Source organism: Andrographis paniculata, unplaced genomic scaffold (assembly GCF_009805555.1).
Source record: "Andrographis paniculata isolate CXL003 unplaced genomic scaffold, ASM980555v1 Contig43END, whole genome shotgun sequence".
NCBI lineage: Eukaryota > Viridiplantae > Streptophyta > Magnoliopsida > Lamiales > Acanthaceae > Andrographis > Andrographis paniculata.
Genome location: NW_026137577.1, coordinates 481,050 through 500,511, shown reverse-complemented (window position 1 = coordinate 500,511; position 19,462 = coordinate 481,050). Strand labels below are relative to the sequence as shown.

General features: G+C 40.4%; 1 protein-coding gene across 1 annotated transcript; it reads left to right on the top strand.

The window, feature by feature from the left end:
- The first annotated feature begins 11,301 nt into the window (after positions 1-11,301).
- Positions 11,302-15,145, top strand: LOC127251228 (uncharacterized). Its single transcript, XM_051274838.1, has 2 exons — positions 11,302-11,611; positions 14,805-15,145. The coding sequence occupies exons 1-2, from the start codon at positions 11,302-11,304 to the stop codon at positions 15,143-15,145; spliced, it is 651 nt and encodes a 216-aa protein (XP_051130795.1).
- The last annotated feature ends 4,317 nt before the right edge of the window (positions 15,146-19,462 follow it).

Sequence of the window (19,462 nt, the reverse complement as noted above, 5' to 3'; positions counted from 1 at the left end):
ATACTTGACTTTTGGTTGAGGATTAGCTGGATTTCTGAATTGTATCTTGGCAGGGTAGTGGTGAAAAGTTTGAGATAATTTCCGTAGATATCATACGTGTGAAATAAAGTCAGACATTTATCTAACTTGGCGATATCGGGCTCAAAAGCGCAGGCCTGCAGTTTTGTTCCCTGCATGAAAGAAGGTAATATGTTAATTTGTAGCCTTATGAATTAGTAACCACCAGCTGGTGTTCCCAACTGGAAAACATAAATGACTATAAAATTGAAAGCAAAAGTATTCTGAATTTCAAAAATATAGTCAATCGAACATTTTTATCCACAAATATGAATCGCTTGTATGTTGTATTTGTTCGGGGGGACACTCTTTCATTTGAGCATTCGAGTAGTATTACTCGAATTGAATTGCCCATTCAGAAATTTTGTTTGATAGATCAGCAACAGAAGTCATATTTGCTTCTTCGTCCATTTAGGAAAGGAATTGTAACGGTGAAATATTTATTGAGAGAGAAGTTTGTGAGAAGAAGAATAAGAGAAAGCTTGTTTTATACTAAAATTGTGCTTGATTGTTTTGTACCTCTGTTTCGTGTTATTTTGGTTTTTTAATTTAATTGAGGTGATAGCTAACGTGTTAGTGTTATTGATCAGTATGTGTAATATATGATTGTGGTAGGTTATAGAGTATTTAGAGTATTACAATTTTTTAGAACCTCAATGTCCGAATGTTATCATTATTGTTAGGTAATACCTAATAATAGGTACGAAAGGTTACTGTAGTTCAAGATTTTCTGGATACAAACTTATGAAGTTATTAGTAGTACAAGAGGGCATTTTATGGAAGGGAATGTATTAAAATCACGCCATATATCTATATATTTATGGGTTTAAATATATATATATTTTTTTTATTTTTTTAAAGGAAGATTTTGTTATATCGCTACTTATAATATTGAAAGAACAATACAAAAAAAGTATATGAGATCCTTAAATTTGATGAATGTAGCATTAATATTTTAAAATTATTATAAATTTTTTTTGACTTTTTTTTTTTGGAGAAAAAGTTTTGTATTATTGTTATTTGAAAAGATGTTGGTGTTAATAGCAATATTGATATTATATTATATTATATTGGGAGGAAGAGGTCGGTTACAGAACAAACTATCTATTTATGTAATTTATTATATTCACTTTTCTGTTATTTCTGTCCCAGAAGACTACTTACTGGACCGTTATCCCCTATTGTACCGACGAGAGTCAGACACTTTTATTGTTTCTCAGTATTTCTTTCTCACAATGTTGAATAATAATTTCTAAATAAGAACCGCGGTTGTTTCTCCTGTGAAGGCATCGCTGAAGAACTGCAGCAACAAACTCCAACAAAAAGAAATACTGGTTGTCAATTCGTTCATTGCCTTCTTTTCCAACTTCGGCGCGGCTGGGTAGGGATGGGTAGGGAAGGTGCTGGAGGCGGCGTGGGAGAAAGAAAGAGGGAGGAGGAATAATTTGTTGTGGGGAGAGAGAAGAGAGAATGATAATTGGTCTGACCAGAATGAGGTCGGTAGGAATGGAAAGAAGTGGGTTAATTGGTCCGAGGGGACAGAGAGAACAGAGAATGACATTGGTCGGACTAGAATAAGGTCGGTAGGGATGGAAAAGTCGCTCGTTTGGTCGGACGGGGAGAGAGAAGAGAGAATGACATAATTGGTCGGACCATAAGGAGGTCATTTGGGATGACAAAAGTGGCTGAGTTGGTCGGAGGGAACAGAGAGAAGAGAGAATGACATAATTGGTCAGACCAGAATGACTTCGGTTGGGATGGGAAAAAGTCGTTCAATTGGTCGAGCGGGGAGAGAGATAAGAGAATGACATAATTGGTTGACACTTCTATTATATTCATAGAATGTAATTGTTGATTGATTTTTTCAGCAATAAAAAGTAAAATCCGAAAATAGAAATTATCTTCTGATAAAATAAGATACCTGAGATTTAAGAATCCCTAGACACCGTACGATATATATTTTAATAAAATAGAAAAAATTTATCCAAAGAAAAATATATATTTTTTAAATTGGTTGTTTGCACAGATATAAAAAATATATATTTATATATCATTCCAATTCATTTGATATTTTGTACTGATTTACTTGTGCAAAATATATTGATATGGATCTCAGTTTGTAGATCGTGACATTTTCTTTAATACAATGACTTACTTACAATATTCTAATGTTCTCATATATAAAGAAATGCATTTGAAAGTAATGTAGGGATTTTCAAATTTGTTGGGCACGCAAAACAAAAAAAAAATTAGTCCGACTGGACGGTTGAGTTTTAAAAATTTAATTAAATTTTTTTAAATATATCAACATATATATGGATAACAATTTTTTTTAATAAAAGAGAAAAAATAAACTAAAAAAAATATAATATCAAAAAATATTCTGAAAGAGAATTTTTTTTTAATAATACAAAACAAAATTAACTAAGGAAAAATATAATAAAAAAAATTTTACAAAATGAAAAATAAATTTTTTTTTAAAAGAGTTGTTTGCACCCGTTATAAAAAATATATATATTTATATAATTTATATTATATTTCGTTGTTTAAGTATATAAAGTCGAATGCTAAACCCTAAATCCATCTTTAAATATTCCCTAAAGAAACGTTTTGGAACCGTCGTCTGTTCGATTACAGCAACCGCCGTCAACCACCCACTAATTCCTCCTCCAATGACACGCGTTTTAACCGTTTCACAAACCGCTCCCACCAGTTACAGAACTTAACTGGCTCGACCGACCGCCTCTGGGCACCTTACCTCCTTAAATGGACAGCTAGTCCTGAAAGACTACTCAACCGCCCGACTTCCTCTTTCGACCGATCTCCGTATCAGCCGTCTCATCCTTCTTTGTCCGACCTTATCTTGTCCGACCTCCGTGTCTGACCTTATCTTGTCCGACCTCCGTGCGCGACTTTATCTTGTCTGACTTTATCTGGTCCGACCTCCATGCCCGACCTTATCTTGTCCGACCTCCGTGCCCGACCTTATCTTGTCCGACCTCCGTGTCTGACCTTATCTTGTCCGACCTCCGTGCCGGACCTTATCTTGTCCGAATTTTTCTTGTCCGACCTCCGTGTCTGACCTTATCTTGTCCGACCTCTGTGCCGGACCTTATCTTGTCCGACTTTATCTTGTCCGACCTCCGTGCCCGACCTTATCTTTTTTGACCGACTTCCGTTAAGACGTTGCTACTACTATGATTATTATTATTAATTTTTGTACTCAACAGTAATATTAGAAATTGATTTAGATGTTTTCAATATATCAATATATATATTAATTTAATATTTTCTTTTATTAAATTACATTCATCTAAACATTTGAAATTGTAAAGTAGATAATTGTAATTTTCTCTCCTCTGGGGCTGAAAATAGCTGAGAAAAATTGCAGAGGTAGAGTGCAGAAACTTATTTTACGTCCAAAAGTTTATCAAATGCTCTTCAAAATTAAGGAACATCTATCTATCTATCTATCTATATGCTACGACTATTCATTCCAAGGCAAGGGGATGGGATGGGATGTTGAAGAGAGAGAAAAAAAATGGTTTGTTTATCAGCCAGCCTTTGCAATGTGCCTGATCAAATCAACCACACGGTTGCTGCAATACATACAGTTTGGAGTTAGTTAGTTAGTGAGGTTTTTTAATACATACATACATGTAAATGAATTTATGCGCTGACCCGATACTTTACACAGTAACAAAATATATGTGCTGACCTTCTCCGCATGTTGCCCCGATTGTCCAACAGCCGACTCCGCCGCCAGCGGGGGTCCCAGTAATATGACAATCTTGTTTATGTTATGCCGGCAAGTTGTAGGATTTTTTCGTAAACTATATTCTTAGTCCATTCGTCAAAACCGTTTGAAGGTTCTTTTGGTCGGATCATAATACGTAATGAGGAGAAGGATTTTGCTTTGGATAAACCAACATACAACTGTCCGTGCATAAAAATAGGATCGGCTATGAATATACCCACGTGTTCTAAGGTTTGTCCTTGAGCTTTATTAATCGTCATTGCAAAACAAAGTTTGACAGGAAACTGTGTCCTTGTAAATTCTATAGACGATACATTTGTATTCTTTGGCTGCAGTGGAATACGAGGTATTAAACAAAGCTTTCCCGAACAAGGACCAGTCATTATTTGGGCCTGTAGTAGATTTCTTGTTAGTTTTTTGCATATCATTCTTGTGCCGTTTGACAAGCCATTTGTTGGATCAAGGTTAAGAAGCAACATTATTGGCGCCCCAACTTTCAGGCTTAATGTATGTGGTGGCATTCCATTTGGTGTCGTAGAAGCAAGATAATCTTCGTAATGAGCTTGTTGTTCACTATCTTTTTGTTTTATCACGAACTATAGCTGTAATTTCTCTTCCAGACATTTTCTTTAGAATGTTATTGTTAATAACATCTACAAGGTGGTTCGTTGTTCTAAGAATTGATCGATTTATAAATATGTCTGATAACGGATTGTGTAAGAGAGTTGTAGGATAGATATTTTCAATGAAAGACTCCAAATTTCTGTCGGCATACTTCAGCAGTATTTTCTTTGGAAGTCTGACCTCACCATTAATGTTTTTTGGACATGTATTGTTGCCAATAATTTCTAAGTAGTTGCAAAAATCAGGATCCTATCTTGCTCGCATGTTTGTAGTAAGATGGAATTTTCTTGCATTTTCAAATAGGTAAGAAGAAACCACACTTGCCTCAATAAACATTTCTTTTGCCTCAATAAACATTTCTTTAGTTCTTGGGCAAGATTAGATTGTTTTGGTATGTCGCATACTTGCTTGTCAGTAAAGTTTAATGGAAGTTTGAATTTTGAATGTGCTGTTTGTCCATTAGGTAATAAAGAGGTTGCTACCCCCAGATGTTGCCACAACGATTGCTACAAGTTTTGCATTATTTGCATAAGCAAGTATAGTGGTATACAGAAATGTCTTTCCTGTTCCAGCAGGTCCGTCAATAAAACAAACGAAAGACAAGTGATTGTTTAACTTTTCAATAACTGCGTCATAAACTAATTGTTGTTCAGGATTAAGGTTTTCTCGTGATGGAAATTGTGATGTCGAAATAGATTTGTGGCAGAAATTTTATTGTTGTATTTGTTGACTTTCGTAAGATGTTTCACCTGGTGATTGCTGTATACCAAAATCATGTAAATTAGCTCCGAATGGTGCTAAAAAACCATTTAAAATAACTGAAGCCTGTGTCTCTAAATTTGAGGTATTTCTTTGTGAAGTTATATTATTTTCAGCTAAACAGAAAGAGTAGAATCTATTCCACAACATCTGAGGTTCTGCTGGACTACAAAAAATGAGTGTTATAGCAAACAGTTGGGCAAATGCTTATGGTAACTGACATTGAGATGCTTCTTGAAGTGAATTAATTATTCCACTGTCACTATCTAATAAATCGCATGCAACACATGCAGCCCTAAAACTCTCATATTGTATTCCATTAACAGTTTTCAGATCTTCGAAAGATGTTGGTGCTCGACGAAATTGAAGTAGCATACGAAGAAAGTATCTTTCATTCTCTGCTGGCCGAGCTGTTACAATTCTTCCAATAGCTATTCCACGTTTTCTAATATTCCACCTACGTGTATTGGTATCCCATACAAAGTGCTGTGAAACTTCTCTGTACAATAAATTTAAGGCTCTAGCATTTGAGTTATGTGCATTTATGTTAAAGAATTCTGTTAGCATTGCTCTCTGATTCAGGGTGGAATTTATTATAGTTGATACGGAATTGTTTGTTTTAAATGATGTGTATTGATAATTGGGTATGTGTAGTTGAAGAGCATGCACTGGAGGTTGCATTTCATTCAATTTGAAGCTAAAAATACGCTAGCATGCTTCAGGTGGTGCCACCCAACGACCTGCCTGGAATGCTGAGATCTCATCAACGGTGTGTTCAACAGTGGAAGTGTCAATTGTGTATGCTACCCGGTCATGACCTTTGTAGACATATATATATATATAAATATTTAACAAGTTTAATAGTTGAACAAACTTAAACATTTATATGACAGTCGATTTTTTCTAGCAATTTAGGACTGTAAGGTACGACCCAACGATTATCCAATATTCTTCCACGTGCATACGCAATAGATCCACAATTTCGTCTTCTATATTTTGGAAATCCATTATATGTATGACTTGTTTCTTCGACAAAAACTTTTGGATAATGGTTTTTACATTTCCGTCAGACATGCATACATTGTTCGGATTCAATATTCCACAAGGACCATGTAGCATATGCTTGCAAACTAAATTGTACAAAGCACGCTGTTTATACTGGTCTGGCAACTCAGCTGAAATAAAGAAGTTACAGGAAGATACACAACTAACTTTGAGTTAACATCCATGATCAGCAACATATGCATATGAGGAAGTCCTCTTTTTAGGAATTCAATTACATAGGAATAAGCTTTAACAATTCCGAGAACATTTTTTTTAAGTATATCATGCTTGATTTCTTCAACTTTGGCTCTAAAAACTCGTGCAACTATGTCTGGGCGATTAGTGGAACTATTAGAAGTGGACAAGTAAGACTGAATTTCAGGCCATTGTGGATTACAAGTCATTGTAACAAAGAAGTCAGGTTTTCCAAAGGTCTGAACAAGTGCCATCGCGTCCATATATCGACGATGCATATCTCGGGGGCCACCGATAAAAGAAGAAGGTAACAACAGAGGCTTTCCTATCATAGACAACTTGTCGAGTCCATTGTTGTTGTAAGCATCTAGAATACCTTGATATATATCTTGGCGAAATGTGTTTTGCGATTGTTGAGTCTGAAAGAAGTCAAGTCTTTGAGTTCCAATTTTAATGTATTGATCAACTACGTATTGTTGAAGTAAACGTCCTGTTTGTAGCAAAATAGTTGGACAAAAAGGTCTTACTTGTAACCGATACGAATAGTACTCTCTCATAGATATTCGTCCTTTATCCATTCTTGCTTTCTTTGATTCTACGAAAAGAAAGTGAATTTGTATTACTCTACAGAAATTGAAGGAGATAAGTACTTCGTTTATTATTGTGTATACTTTGATTCATCGAACTCGCACTGTTCTCCTCATCTGTAGAGACCTGATTTTAGAAATCCGCAGCAGAAACATTAGATTCTGTAACTACTCTTCCGTTATTTTTGAGTAATTCGGTATGCCAACCAGGTTGGCTATAGGGATGTAACAATGGATATTGAAGTGGGTCATAAGCAAATGAAAAATAAGAAACTTTTTTTACATTTCCTTTAATAGGATATATATGAATATCATGATGTAAATCTGTACCTGGATTATCTCCGTCTTGCCAGATGATAGATATATCATTTACAGTGGGACAATTGTAAACTTTTTGATTGAGACATGCATTTGTCCTCAAGAAAATCTTATAGCCATTCGTGCAAGACATTGTATATAATTGTCTAAAGAAGCATGCATATGGATTTAAGTAATAGGTCTTTATAAGTATAGCGACTAATTCAGGTAATAGATTTGGCGAGTTTTGCAACCGTGTCTGAAGTTCTGTATTTGAGTCGTGGTAATAGAGCTGCAAATTTTTTTCTTATCAATGGTAGGAGTTAGTGAATTTATGAAATGATGCATTGTTCCATTCACTCGGAATATGTACAAATTATGTTCGTTTTGACACATATTTACGTCATACTTTACTCTAAGAGTGGAGAAAGCAAAAGAGTTGTTATATGTACGAATATATGGCATGAACTGTTCAGACATATTATGGTTATACAATATGAGATCGTGAAGTATAGAGGTGTATCAAGAGGTTCAAGAGAAAATGCACCTTTTCCACAGCAAAAAGTCATCGTTTCACGGTAGAAAAGAATGGCACCACAATGAGTACATGGGGGCACACTCTGTAGATTCCATGTTGTGGAATTGCTAGTATTTGTATGTGTAGATTGTCGCATAGCATCCTCACATATCATTCTTCTTCTAACACTCTGTAAGTTAGTATTGTTTGACATATTTTGACACTTTTAATGGTGTTAGGAAAGGAAAAAGTACGAAAGAAAAAGACACCTTACTTCATATACTATCGTATCAATATATATTGCTACAATCAGAACCTAAGTATCGGAATCAATATATGAAGTTTAAATAACTTTGATTAGCCTATGTTTTGGAAACCCAATTCAATTGTAATAGTGGCAATTTGATTATTTACCTGGAATGCCGGATTCCTCAGGTAAAAGTAAGCTTTCAGTGGAGGAGGTGTTTCAGTTCTGGACAACAAAACAATTGAAATAAATAAAATAAATTTATTAATTTTAAACCTACGCAGAAATATTTCGGAAAAAAAAAGGTTGGCGATGGGTTCAATGAATAGATGAGATAAATGGTCTTACTAAGTCGGCTCTGAATGACGAGGATCGTGTCGTCGGGGATGGAGTAGGTCGGATTACAAGGACACGAATCCACCGGTGGTCGGTTACGATGTGAAGCGGAAATTAATGTCCGACCTCGTCGGATGTAAATACCAAATTAAGTTGCATTTGGTCGGACCTAAATGGAGAGTTCCGTGATGTTCGGGTTGGATTCTGTTGGTAAAAAAAATTAATTTTTTGAAACTCTCCCTAAAGAAAAAAAGAAAGTACAAGAATGGGTCGGGAGAACATATGATCAGCGTCAGGACTGCTGGCAAAGAAGGCAAACGAGAACGAAATATAAATATTTATATATTTTTATTTTTAATAACTGTGTTGAGCACAAATAATAATAATAATAATAATAATAATAATAATGGCAGTAGGATTTTGGATGGGTCTGAATATAAGCCAAAAGGCCCAAAAGTCGGGCAAAGAAGAAGTATCGGTAGGCACGGAGGTCGGGTACGGAAGTCGGACAAGAGTAGGTTGGGCACGGAAGTCAGATGAGATAAGGTCGGGCACGGAAGTCGGAGAAGATAAGGTCGGGCATGGAGGTCGGACAGGATAAGGTCAGACACGGAGGTCGGGCAAGATAAGGTCGGGCACGGAGGTCAGACAAGATAAAGCCGGGCAAAGAAAGATAAGGGCTGATATGGAGGTCGGACAGGATGAGGTCGGACGAAGAAGGATGAGGCGGTCGATACGGAGGTCGGTCGAAAGAGGAAGTCGGGTGAAGAAAGATGAGACGGCCGATACGGAGGTTGGTCGAACGGAGGTCGGACAAGAGGAAAGGTCTGTTAATTGGTCGGGCGGGGGAAGGTCTGCTGATTGGTCGCTTAATTAAGCAACCTGTTAATCGCCTGATCGATTTTCCGGTCACATGGTCAAATAGTAGTTCAGTCGCTTGAAAGGGCGGTCAGTTGATCGCTTGATTGGGCGACCAATGAATCGTCTGGACGAATGGTTGTTCGGCCGTTTGAAGGGACCGGATGGTGGTTGTTTGATTGGGCGACCAATGAATCGGCTGAATGAATGGTTGTTCAACCGAGTGAAGGGACTAGATGGTGGTCGCTTGATTGCGCGACCAATGAATCGTTTGGACGAATGGTTGTTCGGCCGTTTGAAGGGACCGGATGGTGGTCGCTTGATTGGGCGACCAATGAATCATCCAGACGAATGGTTGTTCAACCGATTAAAGGGACTGGATGGCGGTCACTTGATTGGGCGACCAATGAATCGTCTGGACGAATGGTTGTTCAGCCGATTGAAGGGACCAGATGGTGGTCGTTTGATTGGGCGACCAATGAGTCGTTTGGTCTAGCGACCAGTTAGTATCCGGATTGGTCGGTTTGGCCTGAGGTTCGTCTAAGGAGTCAGGGGTTATTTTGGGCGGCTGAGTAGCCGGTCGGGCCAGCAGCCCATTTAAGGCGTTAAGGTGTTCAGAGGCGGTCGGCCGAGCCAGTTGAGTGTTGTAACTGGCGCGAGCGGTTGGTGAGTCGGTTAACACACGTGTCGACAGAGGAGGACCTTGTGGGCGGTTGGCAGCGGTTGCTGTAACCGACCAGACAACGGTTCAAATCGTTTCTTTAAGGGGTTATTTAAGGATTCGGGTCTATTCTGAAAAACCATCTTCAATCGACATCAAATTCAAGTGAATTACTTTTGGGGATCACCATTTACTTTTTCAGTCTATAGTATTTAGTTTCTATTTTATTTATGTATCGTACGGTGTCTAGAGATTCTTAATCTCAGACATTTATTTTATCAAATTCGAAGATAATTTCTATTTTCGGATTTTACTTTGTATTGTTAAAAATCGGCATCAACAAATTGGCGACCACAATGGGAGAAAGGCAAGATTGCTGATCCTACGTCAAGAGAGAATTTTATACGACTGAGGTCCGGCCGAATCATCATAAGGATCCATATGGCAGGCTCACAGCCCCAAGTGTCTTCAACACGGGTGGGAGAAAAAATTTCACCACCTGCTATGCCGAATGCAGGAGAAGCACCACAAGTACCTGCCGATTGGGTGTCGTATGTTCAACAATTGAACAATCAGCATACTCTGGTTATACAAAACATGTTGCATGAGCAACAAAACCTTATGCAAAATATGCTAGATCAGGCTTTATCAAGGATTACTCTGCAACCCACTCAGTCACCGCCAGAGATGTCACCATCCAGATTACAAGCAAATTTTTCGGGGCCTACATATGTAGACAACACTCTTCAAAGTGCCACTACTAGGGTTGACAGGGGAAAAACTCCTCTAACATACCCAAATAATGTTCCATTGGATGTCAGAGCCGAACCAGCCTTCTCTAGGGAAAAGAGGTTAGGGGAACAGACTCATAATCCCATCCCAACCGAACCAATTTTCTCTAGGGAAGAGAGGTTGGGGGAACAGACTTATAATCCCATCCCAGCCGAGCCAGCCTTCTCTAGGGAAGAGAGGTTGGGGGGACAGGCCCATAATCCCATTCCGGTGTTCGATCCTATTCCACCTAGAGTGGATCCAGAAGACATCGCTCAAGTCCTGCAGGTGCATTTCGGAATGAATTCGCAAACGGTGAATAGGCCAGTGTATCAAAGACCTTTTCCAGAAAGGATCATTAACAATTTTCCTCTCCCAAGGAATTATCGACCGCCAGGCTTTCATGCTTTCTCAGGAGAAGACGGATCCTCCACCATAGAGCAAGTGGGTCGGTTCACAGCACAGTTAGGAGAAGTCGGTAATAACCCTTTTTATAAACTACAACTATTTGGTTTGTCTCTTACCATGACAACTTTTCCATGGTTTGTAAATCTACCACCTGGGCAAATACAAACTTGGGAAGGTTTAGAGATGGCGTTCCATGCTAGATTCTTTAACCCTTTACCAGCCATCTCTCTTTCCGATTTGTTGGAAATGAAACAATGTCCAGAAGAGTCAGCCTCACAGTTCATCGAAAGGACACGTCTAATGAAGGGACATTGCCCGACAGTCATTGAGGAGAGCGAGATGACCAACCTGGTGGTCAGGAATATGCATACAGGACTGCGGGAGGCTTTAACGGCCCACAACGTTAAAGATCTGGCCAATTTAGCATCCAAGGCGGGGAGGTTAGAATCCTTTTTTAGAGAGATGCATGCACCAAACGACGAACAAACGGAAGGTGCTGAAGAAATGGTGGCTGAAATTATAATGCGAGATCGACCAACGCGCAGGCCACCACCAGTACACGATAGATGGACATCGGATCTTAGGCTAATGTAGCATCGGACAATGGAGGTCGGATCCAAGGCTGACGTGGTCTCGGATGACGGCCTGCAAACTCCTAAACATCATGAAAAGTGACGCTTAGAAGTCGGGCGGAGGAGGCAAGTTGTTGAGCACAAATAATAATAATAATAATAATGGCAGTAGGATTCTGGATTGGTCTGATATAAGCCAAAAGGCCCAAATGTCGGGCAAAGAAGACGTATCGGCAGACACGGAGGTCGGGCACAAAAGTCGGACAAGATTAGGTCGGGCACAGAGGTCCGATGAGATAAGGTCGGGCCCGGAAGTCGGACAAGATAAGGTAGGGCATGGAGGTCGGACAGGATAAGGTCAGACACGGAGGTCAGACAAGATAAGGTCCGGCACAGAGGTCAGACAAGACAAAGCCGGGCGAAGAAAGATAAGGGCTGATATGGAGGTCGGACAGGATAAGGTCGGGCGAAGAAGGATGAGGCGGTCGATACGGAGGTCGGTCGAAAGAGGAAGTCGCACGAAGAAAGATGAGACGGTCGATACGGAGGTCGGTCGAACGGAGGTCGGACAAGAGGAAAAGGTCTGTTAATTGGTCGGGCGGAGGAAGGTCTACTGATTGGTCGCTTAATTAAGCGACCTGTTAATCGCCTGATCGAATTGCCGGTCACATGGTCAAAGAGTAGTTCAGTCGCTTGAAAGGGCGGTCAGTAGGTCACTTGATTGGACGACCAATGAATCGTCTGGACGAATGGTTATTCGGCCGTTTGAAGGGACCGGATGGTGGTTACTTTATTGGGCGACCAATGAATGGTCTGAACGAATAGTTGTTCAGCCGAGTGAAAGGACTAGATGGTGGTCGCTTGATTGGGGAACCAATGAATCGTCTCGACAAATGGTTGTTCGGTTGTTTGAAGGGACCAGATGGTGGTCGCTTGATTAAGCGACCAATGAATCATCCAGACGAATGGTTGTTCAGCCGATTAAAGGGACTAGATGGTGGTCGCTTGATTGGGCGACCAATGAATCGTCTGGACGAATGGTTGTTCAGCCGATTGAAGGAACCAGATGGTGGTCATTTGATTGGGCGACCAATGAGTCGTTTGGTCTAGCGACCAGTTAGTATCCGGATTGGTCGGTGGGCCTGCGGTTCGTCTAAGGAGTCAAGGGTTATTTTGGGCGGCTGAGTAGCCGGTCGGGCCAGCTGCTCATTTAAGGCGGTAAGGTGTTCAGAGGCGGTCGGCCGAGCCAGTTGAGTGCTGTAACTGGCGCAGGCTGTTGGTGAGTCGGTTAACACACGTTTCGACAGAGGAGGACCTTATGGGCGGTTGACAACGGTTGTTGTAACCGACCATACGACGGTTCAAACCGTTTCTTTAGGGGGTCATTTAATGATTCGGGTCTGTTCTGAAAAACCATATTCAATCGACATCAAATTCAAGTGAATTGCTTTTGGGGATCACCATTTACTTTTTCAGTCTATATTATTTAGTTTCTATTTTATTTATATATCGTACGGTGTCTAGAGATTCTTAATCTCAGGCATTTATTTTATCAAATTCGAAGATAATCTCTATTTTTGGATTTTACTTTGTATTGTTGAAAATCAGCATCAACAAATTGTGTGACGAAAGTTCATAGATTTTGGGTTTGGGTTCTTTGTTAATTAAACCGATATAAACAGATCCAAGAATATATATTTATAATCAGAATAATTTTTGGGCAAATTTTTAAATCTACATTACAAACAACAAAATATATTTAATTGAAGATATTACACCATTGACAGACAGGTGAAAAAAAAAGAATTATATTTAATATTATTTAGTAAACAAAGAACAAATTGTAACCAATGATCGGACGTTAAAAATAAAATGAATATGATATGTAGCATAGATACAGATCAACAACGTGAAATCATAAATCAGCTGAAATATTCTTGGTTCTTTATATATGAGAAAAAATTTAGAACTATCAGTGAAGACTGAACTGGAAGTATTTGAAGAAAAATTTACTATTATTCTAAATAATTTGGCTTGAAAAATACTTTTAAACTTTCTAACTTCCGTATCCACACTAAACTGGCGGTGGCAATCGTCTGCAACAGATATATCTGGAGATCAAAGTTACATTAATGAGAAACCCTGATATTTTCTTATAGTGTGTATATATATATAATATATATATAATATCCAAGTGGGAAGTTGGAATACATACAAAGTATGTACATAATTTCAAGAACGTAGCGACTGATTTGACCAAAAAAATTTGGCAATGATTCCACTGAAAAAATCTTTTACTCCAATGATTTGACGTTTATCATTTTTATTATCATACAAATCAGTACATTAGTGAGAAGTTGAGAAATGTCAAAACTATTTTACTCTCAAGAAATGGAATCTAACTAATAAAGTTGTAGGGGATTCGAATTATTTGCTGCAGGACGATTTCTTAAAACTGTTTATCGGAGGTGTACAGAGAGATTTGATTAGAACTTCGTTCATTTTTCTCATAAGATTTATTTAAATGTGGTTTGATACAGAAAAGTAGGTATTAAAAGCTTGAAGTGATTTATAAGAAACTCATATTAAATATTGTGTGCAGAATTGTCCCCCTTCTTTCCGTCTATATAATGAGTGATTGCAGTTCAATCCTCATTCATTTTTGTGTTTCCTAATCGAATAAAAGAGGTAAAATTTAAGCAATTGTCTGTCTTTACATTTTCTGTAAGCCTTCTCCACTCAAATTAGTTTGAAAAAGAAATAGCAAACCGTTAATGGCAACTACAACATTACCGACCATGGGTTCTAGTTTCCGTAATATCCATTTTTACGATGAATTGTGTGCAGTCACAGTCACAAAAAAAGGATGGGAACTTGATCAGTGGATAAGTTTTGTCGTTCGTTTTCACTATTTTTGGGGTCCCACTCTTGTTGGGTTTGATATGGAATGGCGGCCTAACCTTCAACCTGGGGAGGACAATCCCGTCGCGACCATACAACTTTGTATATCATCCTATTGTCTTGTTTTTCAAATTTTAAAAGCCGATTATATCCCTTTTTCGCTACTACAATTCCTATTGGATCCTGTTTTTCTTTTTTGCGGTGTTGGTATAGAAGGAGACGTTGCCAAGCTGCATAGGCAGTACGGTATTGTTGTCAGTAATTTTGTAGATCTCAACACACTCCACCAAAGAGCTTGTGTGTATGCTGATCCGGCTGCACATGTTAATAGGGGGCTGAAGGCAATGGTAGGAGCTGTTTTGGGAAAAGAATTACCCAAGCCACTGCATGTAACCCTAAGTAACTGGGATTCAGATTTTCTGACCGACGAACAAGTTGACTATGCAGCTACTGACGCCTTTGTGACCCTTTTGTTGGGTATTAGACTTACATTTTTGATATATCGAATATCACAGCCTTTCACAATGTATTTCCCTGTACGATGGTTTCTGTAATATAGAAAGTAAAATAAATTTTTTTTTACATATTCTGGTTTTAAACTTTTAAGCTGATTATAAACCCTAAACCCTAAAAAAAGTACTTCTTTTTATTTCTACACAGTTGTCCAAAATATTTTTAAATTTCTATATACATTGATACACAATTTTGGACAAACATAGTTAACGTACTCATTAAAAAACATGGCTGCCGTATAATTTGCGCATGCTTCGTACGTGAGGTAAAAAAATTAATAATAACTAACGTGTTGGTGGAGTCGAAGAGGACGCGTAATTTATGGATTTGGTGAGCTACGAATGGTAGAAATGAATACAAAATTTCAAAACTGTAAAAACTGACTGCTATAATTATCATTCCTTTTATAGGTTAGCAATAGAGGACGTATATGCATTAAATATAAATCAAATATGTCAAGAATGACATATATATATATATATCTATACTTAGAAGATGAAGTATGTAAAAATATAAATATATATTTTTTTAACTGTGTAAGCAAAGGAATTTCAATAAAAAAAATTATTTGTTAAAATTTATTTAAAAAATAAATATTTTAATTACTTTTTTAGAAAAAAATTAGGGTTTTTATGGGCCTATGATTAGACCCTGACAGTTGGGTCCACAAATAAAACCCCCAAAAACGGAAGTCGGCTTTTAGAGGCTCATTTGAAATAAAAGGGCTGGACGGATGGTTGTTTGGCCGTCTGAAGGGACTAGTACCTGGTAGTATAAATCCCACTAAAGACAGTTCTTCAGATGGTTGTAAACACGACAAGGTTTCTCCTTGAAATTGTTGATCTCTTCTGACAGAAAAAGGTTGTTCCAGCTAAGGTTAAGGAGAACGGCCATGACATGATAGTATATCATATCCACTACAATATTACCCAAAAGTATAAGCACCTAAAATAAAAAATATTACAGTAATAAGGACATTTACGTATAATCAGGTAGCCATCCGTAAGAAGGTTGAACAGTTGGAAAATTAGCGCTTCGACTGGGTCATCGGCAGTTCGTTCGGGTGATCGGATGGCTGATTGATCGGCTGGTAGGTGGGCTTGACGGTCGTTTGCTCCGTCGGTTCGTACAGCGGCTGGTGGGTCGACTGGTGGACTGCTCGATCGGTTTGTGTACCTGTATCAGGCCTTCGGCATGATGGCCTATAGGGTGTTTACCCATAAGGAATGGCTGCAAAGAACCTTCCCAGTTATAAGGAGGGACACGAATGCAAGGAGAAACCATTTCTGAGCGTGATGTGGTGGGTGCTGATGATGTTTGCAGTAAGAGGTATGGAGTTTTATATAGGTGTTATGGTGTTTAATTATTGACTTAGTAAATGAGCAAAAACATGGATTGGTGTTCTAATGTCTGACTTAGTAAAGTGCAAAGAACATAGGATCTGTGTTCTGAAAAATAGGATGTATAGACTAAGTCTGGGAATTTTATACAAATTACATCGGGGTTACAGAGAAAGCAAGGCCCTTAGGGCAGTTCGGAGGTCGGCCCATTACAACTCCGACCGTGTGGCCCACCGACGCTGATATGCTTCCTGGTGTCCCTTGACGAGTCTCATTCGTATGCTGGTTTGGAGTTGCTCGCAGAGACTCATCTGGGTCTGGCAATGTGCCTCCACCAGGCGGCCACCTTCCTGGATGCTGTCACCCAGGGACTCCAACTGTTCTTGAAGGTGTCTGAGTTCTTCCGTCTTTTGGGAGATCTCAGCCGCCAACGTGTGTCGCGCTTGTTGGAGTTCTTCCAGCGTAGCCTTGGCAAGTTTAATATCTTGATCGACCTTCTTCAAGGTTGCCTCAAGATTGGCTAGATCAGCGGTCGGTTGAGATGACCTGGCTTCGGACGATGGAGGTCAGATCAGATGCAGCTCGGCTTGAAGTTCGGTGATCCTTGCCATCATCCGATCGAGGACGGGAGGAGCTTCCGACTCAAGTGTGGGCTGCACCAGCAAGTCTATCGCGACCCGAACTAAAGCTTCAAGGTTGGCTAAACTCAGGTCGGCAAAAGACAGGTTGGCACATCGTTCTATGATAGATCGGAGGGAGTCGGAAGGTTCACTCGGGCCAAAGTGTTCATCTCTTGGGCAGTCTGAGACAAAAGGAAAATGTTAAGTATGGAAAAACGTGGTGAACTCATTACGATATAAATATAGGGTTTACCTGATCTAGAGCGGCTGTGGCTTGAGAAGGGGCCATGAGTCGGAACATCGTGGGGCCACCATGACGAGTCGTCGGGCTAGCAACCGACTTGTCTCCCGGTTGCAGACGGTGGGCGACAGCCAGCTCCATGCCCTGAAAGAAAAATTAAACTACAGAACGGGATGAAAAGTTAGAAAACAAAGGAGAGAGAATACTAACCGAACCCCTTCGGGCAAAATTGACTGAAGCCTCGCCCGACTTCGAGGAAGAAATCTTTTTTATGTCGTGAGGCAGCGGGATCAGTTGGACTGGTTGAAGAGTGACAGGAGGAACCTCGCCCACGGGCTGAGCGACTGGCTGCAAAGGCAACACAGCAGCGGGGTCGGCCAGTGCCACGACTGGGTCAGGTAGTTCCGCGACCTGGTCGGGTAAGGCGACAAGTTGGTCGGGCACCGCCGTGACCACATCAGGTGAAGGCAAGACCGGAGGAGAAATGTGCCTCCCTGCCGGCTCCTCCGGCCGGTGGATCATTGGCGGTTCCCCCTCTGCGACAATGGGGGTCGGTTGAGGAGCAACCGATGAAAGACTTAAGTTGACCTATAAAAAGGGGAATTGAAATTAGTGGTTGGGTAAGTATTTTTCTTTTTCTTAAAGGTATATTAGGAAATACTTTACCTCAACCAGCAGAGGGGTCGGCTGTTTGATGGTCGGTTGCCCAGCGGTCAGGGCATTTTCTGGAGAACCGACCGATTGAGCGGATACTTGTTCGGCCGGGGTCGGTGGTCCAGCTGTCGGTTGATTGGCAGTCGGGGTAGAAGTGGATGAGGATACTTGCCTCACAGTCGGGTCCTCTCCCCGACAGGTCATTGGCAGTACTACAGATGGGGCTGCGGTCGGTTGGTTTGTCTTCGGGACCGCACCTGACTGAGAGGAAGTCAGAGTGATGGGCGGTTGCGCCACAGTCGGTTGAGCCGTGGTCGGCTGAGTCTCGGTCGGCTGGGAGATAGTCGAGGCCGTGGTCGGTGGCAATGAAGGATCCTATGGAATAGGAACCATTAAAATTAAAAGGGGCATACATTCAAAAGGAAACATGGAAGGAAAAAAGAATTACCAAATTGCTCCCTCAAGTATTTCGGTAGACCGCTTGTGTCTACTGGCAGAGATGCCAAGTACTCCTCGATGGCCTATCTGTCGATGACAGGGGCGCCCTTCTGTTTCTTCTTTTTCGTTCCGGACCCGTCTGCGGCAGGTGCCTGCCTTTTCCTTCTCCAAGCAGCGGGCTAATCGAGGGGAACCTAACGCCAAGGTTTGGGGCGGGACAAGTTTCCCAAGCAACTGGTCGATTGAAGGAGCAATTAGGGACCAAGTGGCCGACCACCAGGCTGGGAAGGCTTCAACCGACGAAGGTTTACGGAGAAAGGGCAAGTAAGAGTTGGATGTAATGTAGTTGGTGAGTTGAGAAAAGTAGGTCGGGATGAACTCAGGGATCACCAGGCCTTCTGGGCTCTGAGGTATAAGGTGAGGTCGGCCTAGTGGTCCCGGCAGACCCTGACATCAACAAAATTGTCGGGCGAAGAATTGGGGCTGATAATTAAAGGTATAAAATGATCTATGATGTTTCTTGTCCGACCTCTTACCAGAAAATAGAGATCGGGGTTTCATGGCGGAATCCCAGGAGAAGGGATAAGTCGGATGGGGAAGAGGATCAGGATAAGGTCAGGGATATGGTGCGTCAGAGAAAAGCCAAAAAAGTTCGGTATCATACTGTATAAGGGTTTCATATACGTAAAAGCGAGAATTGCTATGGTCTTTGGTCAAAATTTGGTTGATGACAGGGTCGGATGGATGAAGGTTAGAAGCACTAGGAGTTAGTCTGGCCAGGGCAAAACCTATAGACCTTTGGGGGTTCGGGGTGATAGGAAGTCTGCCAAAAAAGGCATTCGGGAAATAAAGACGGAGCCACAGCTCTAGGAACCAGAATGGTACCGAAACTGTTGTGTCCGCCTTTTTGGTGTCGGTTAGGCGGGTGCTCACTCGGGATAAACCCTCAAAAAGATTAGCTAAAAACAGGGTTCCTAGAGAGAAAAATTGGCCACTGGCCAGATGAATGGCCAGATCGACCTGGGAAGAAAGAACAAGCTTGGAGGGAGAAAGAATTATATATCT

What these genes read in the sequence shown, in the direction of transcription:
- LOC127251228 (XM_051274838.1), top strand. Translation starts at nt 11,302, where the DNA reads ATGGCGTTCCATGCTAGATTCTTTAACCCTTTACCAGCCATCTCTCTT. An exon ending in AAACGACGAACAAACGGAAG is followed by an intron (nt 11,612 to 14,804) that starts GTGCTGAAGAAA and finishes GTGTTGGTATAG; the next exon opens with AAGGAGACGTTGCCAAGCTG.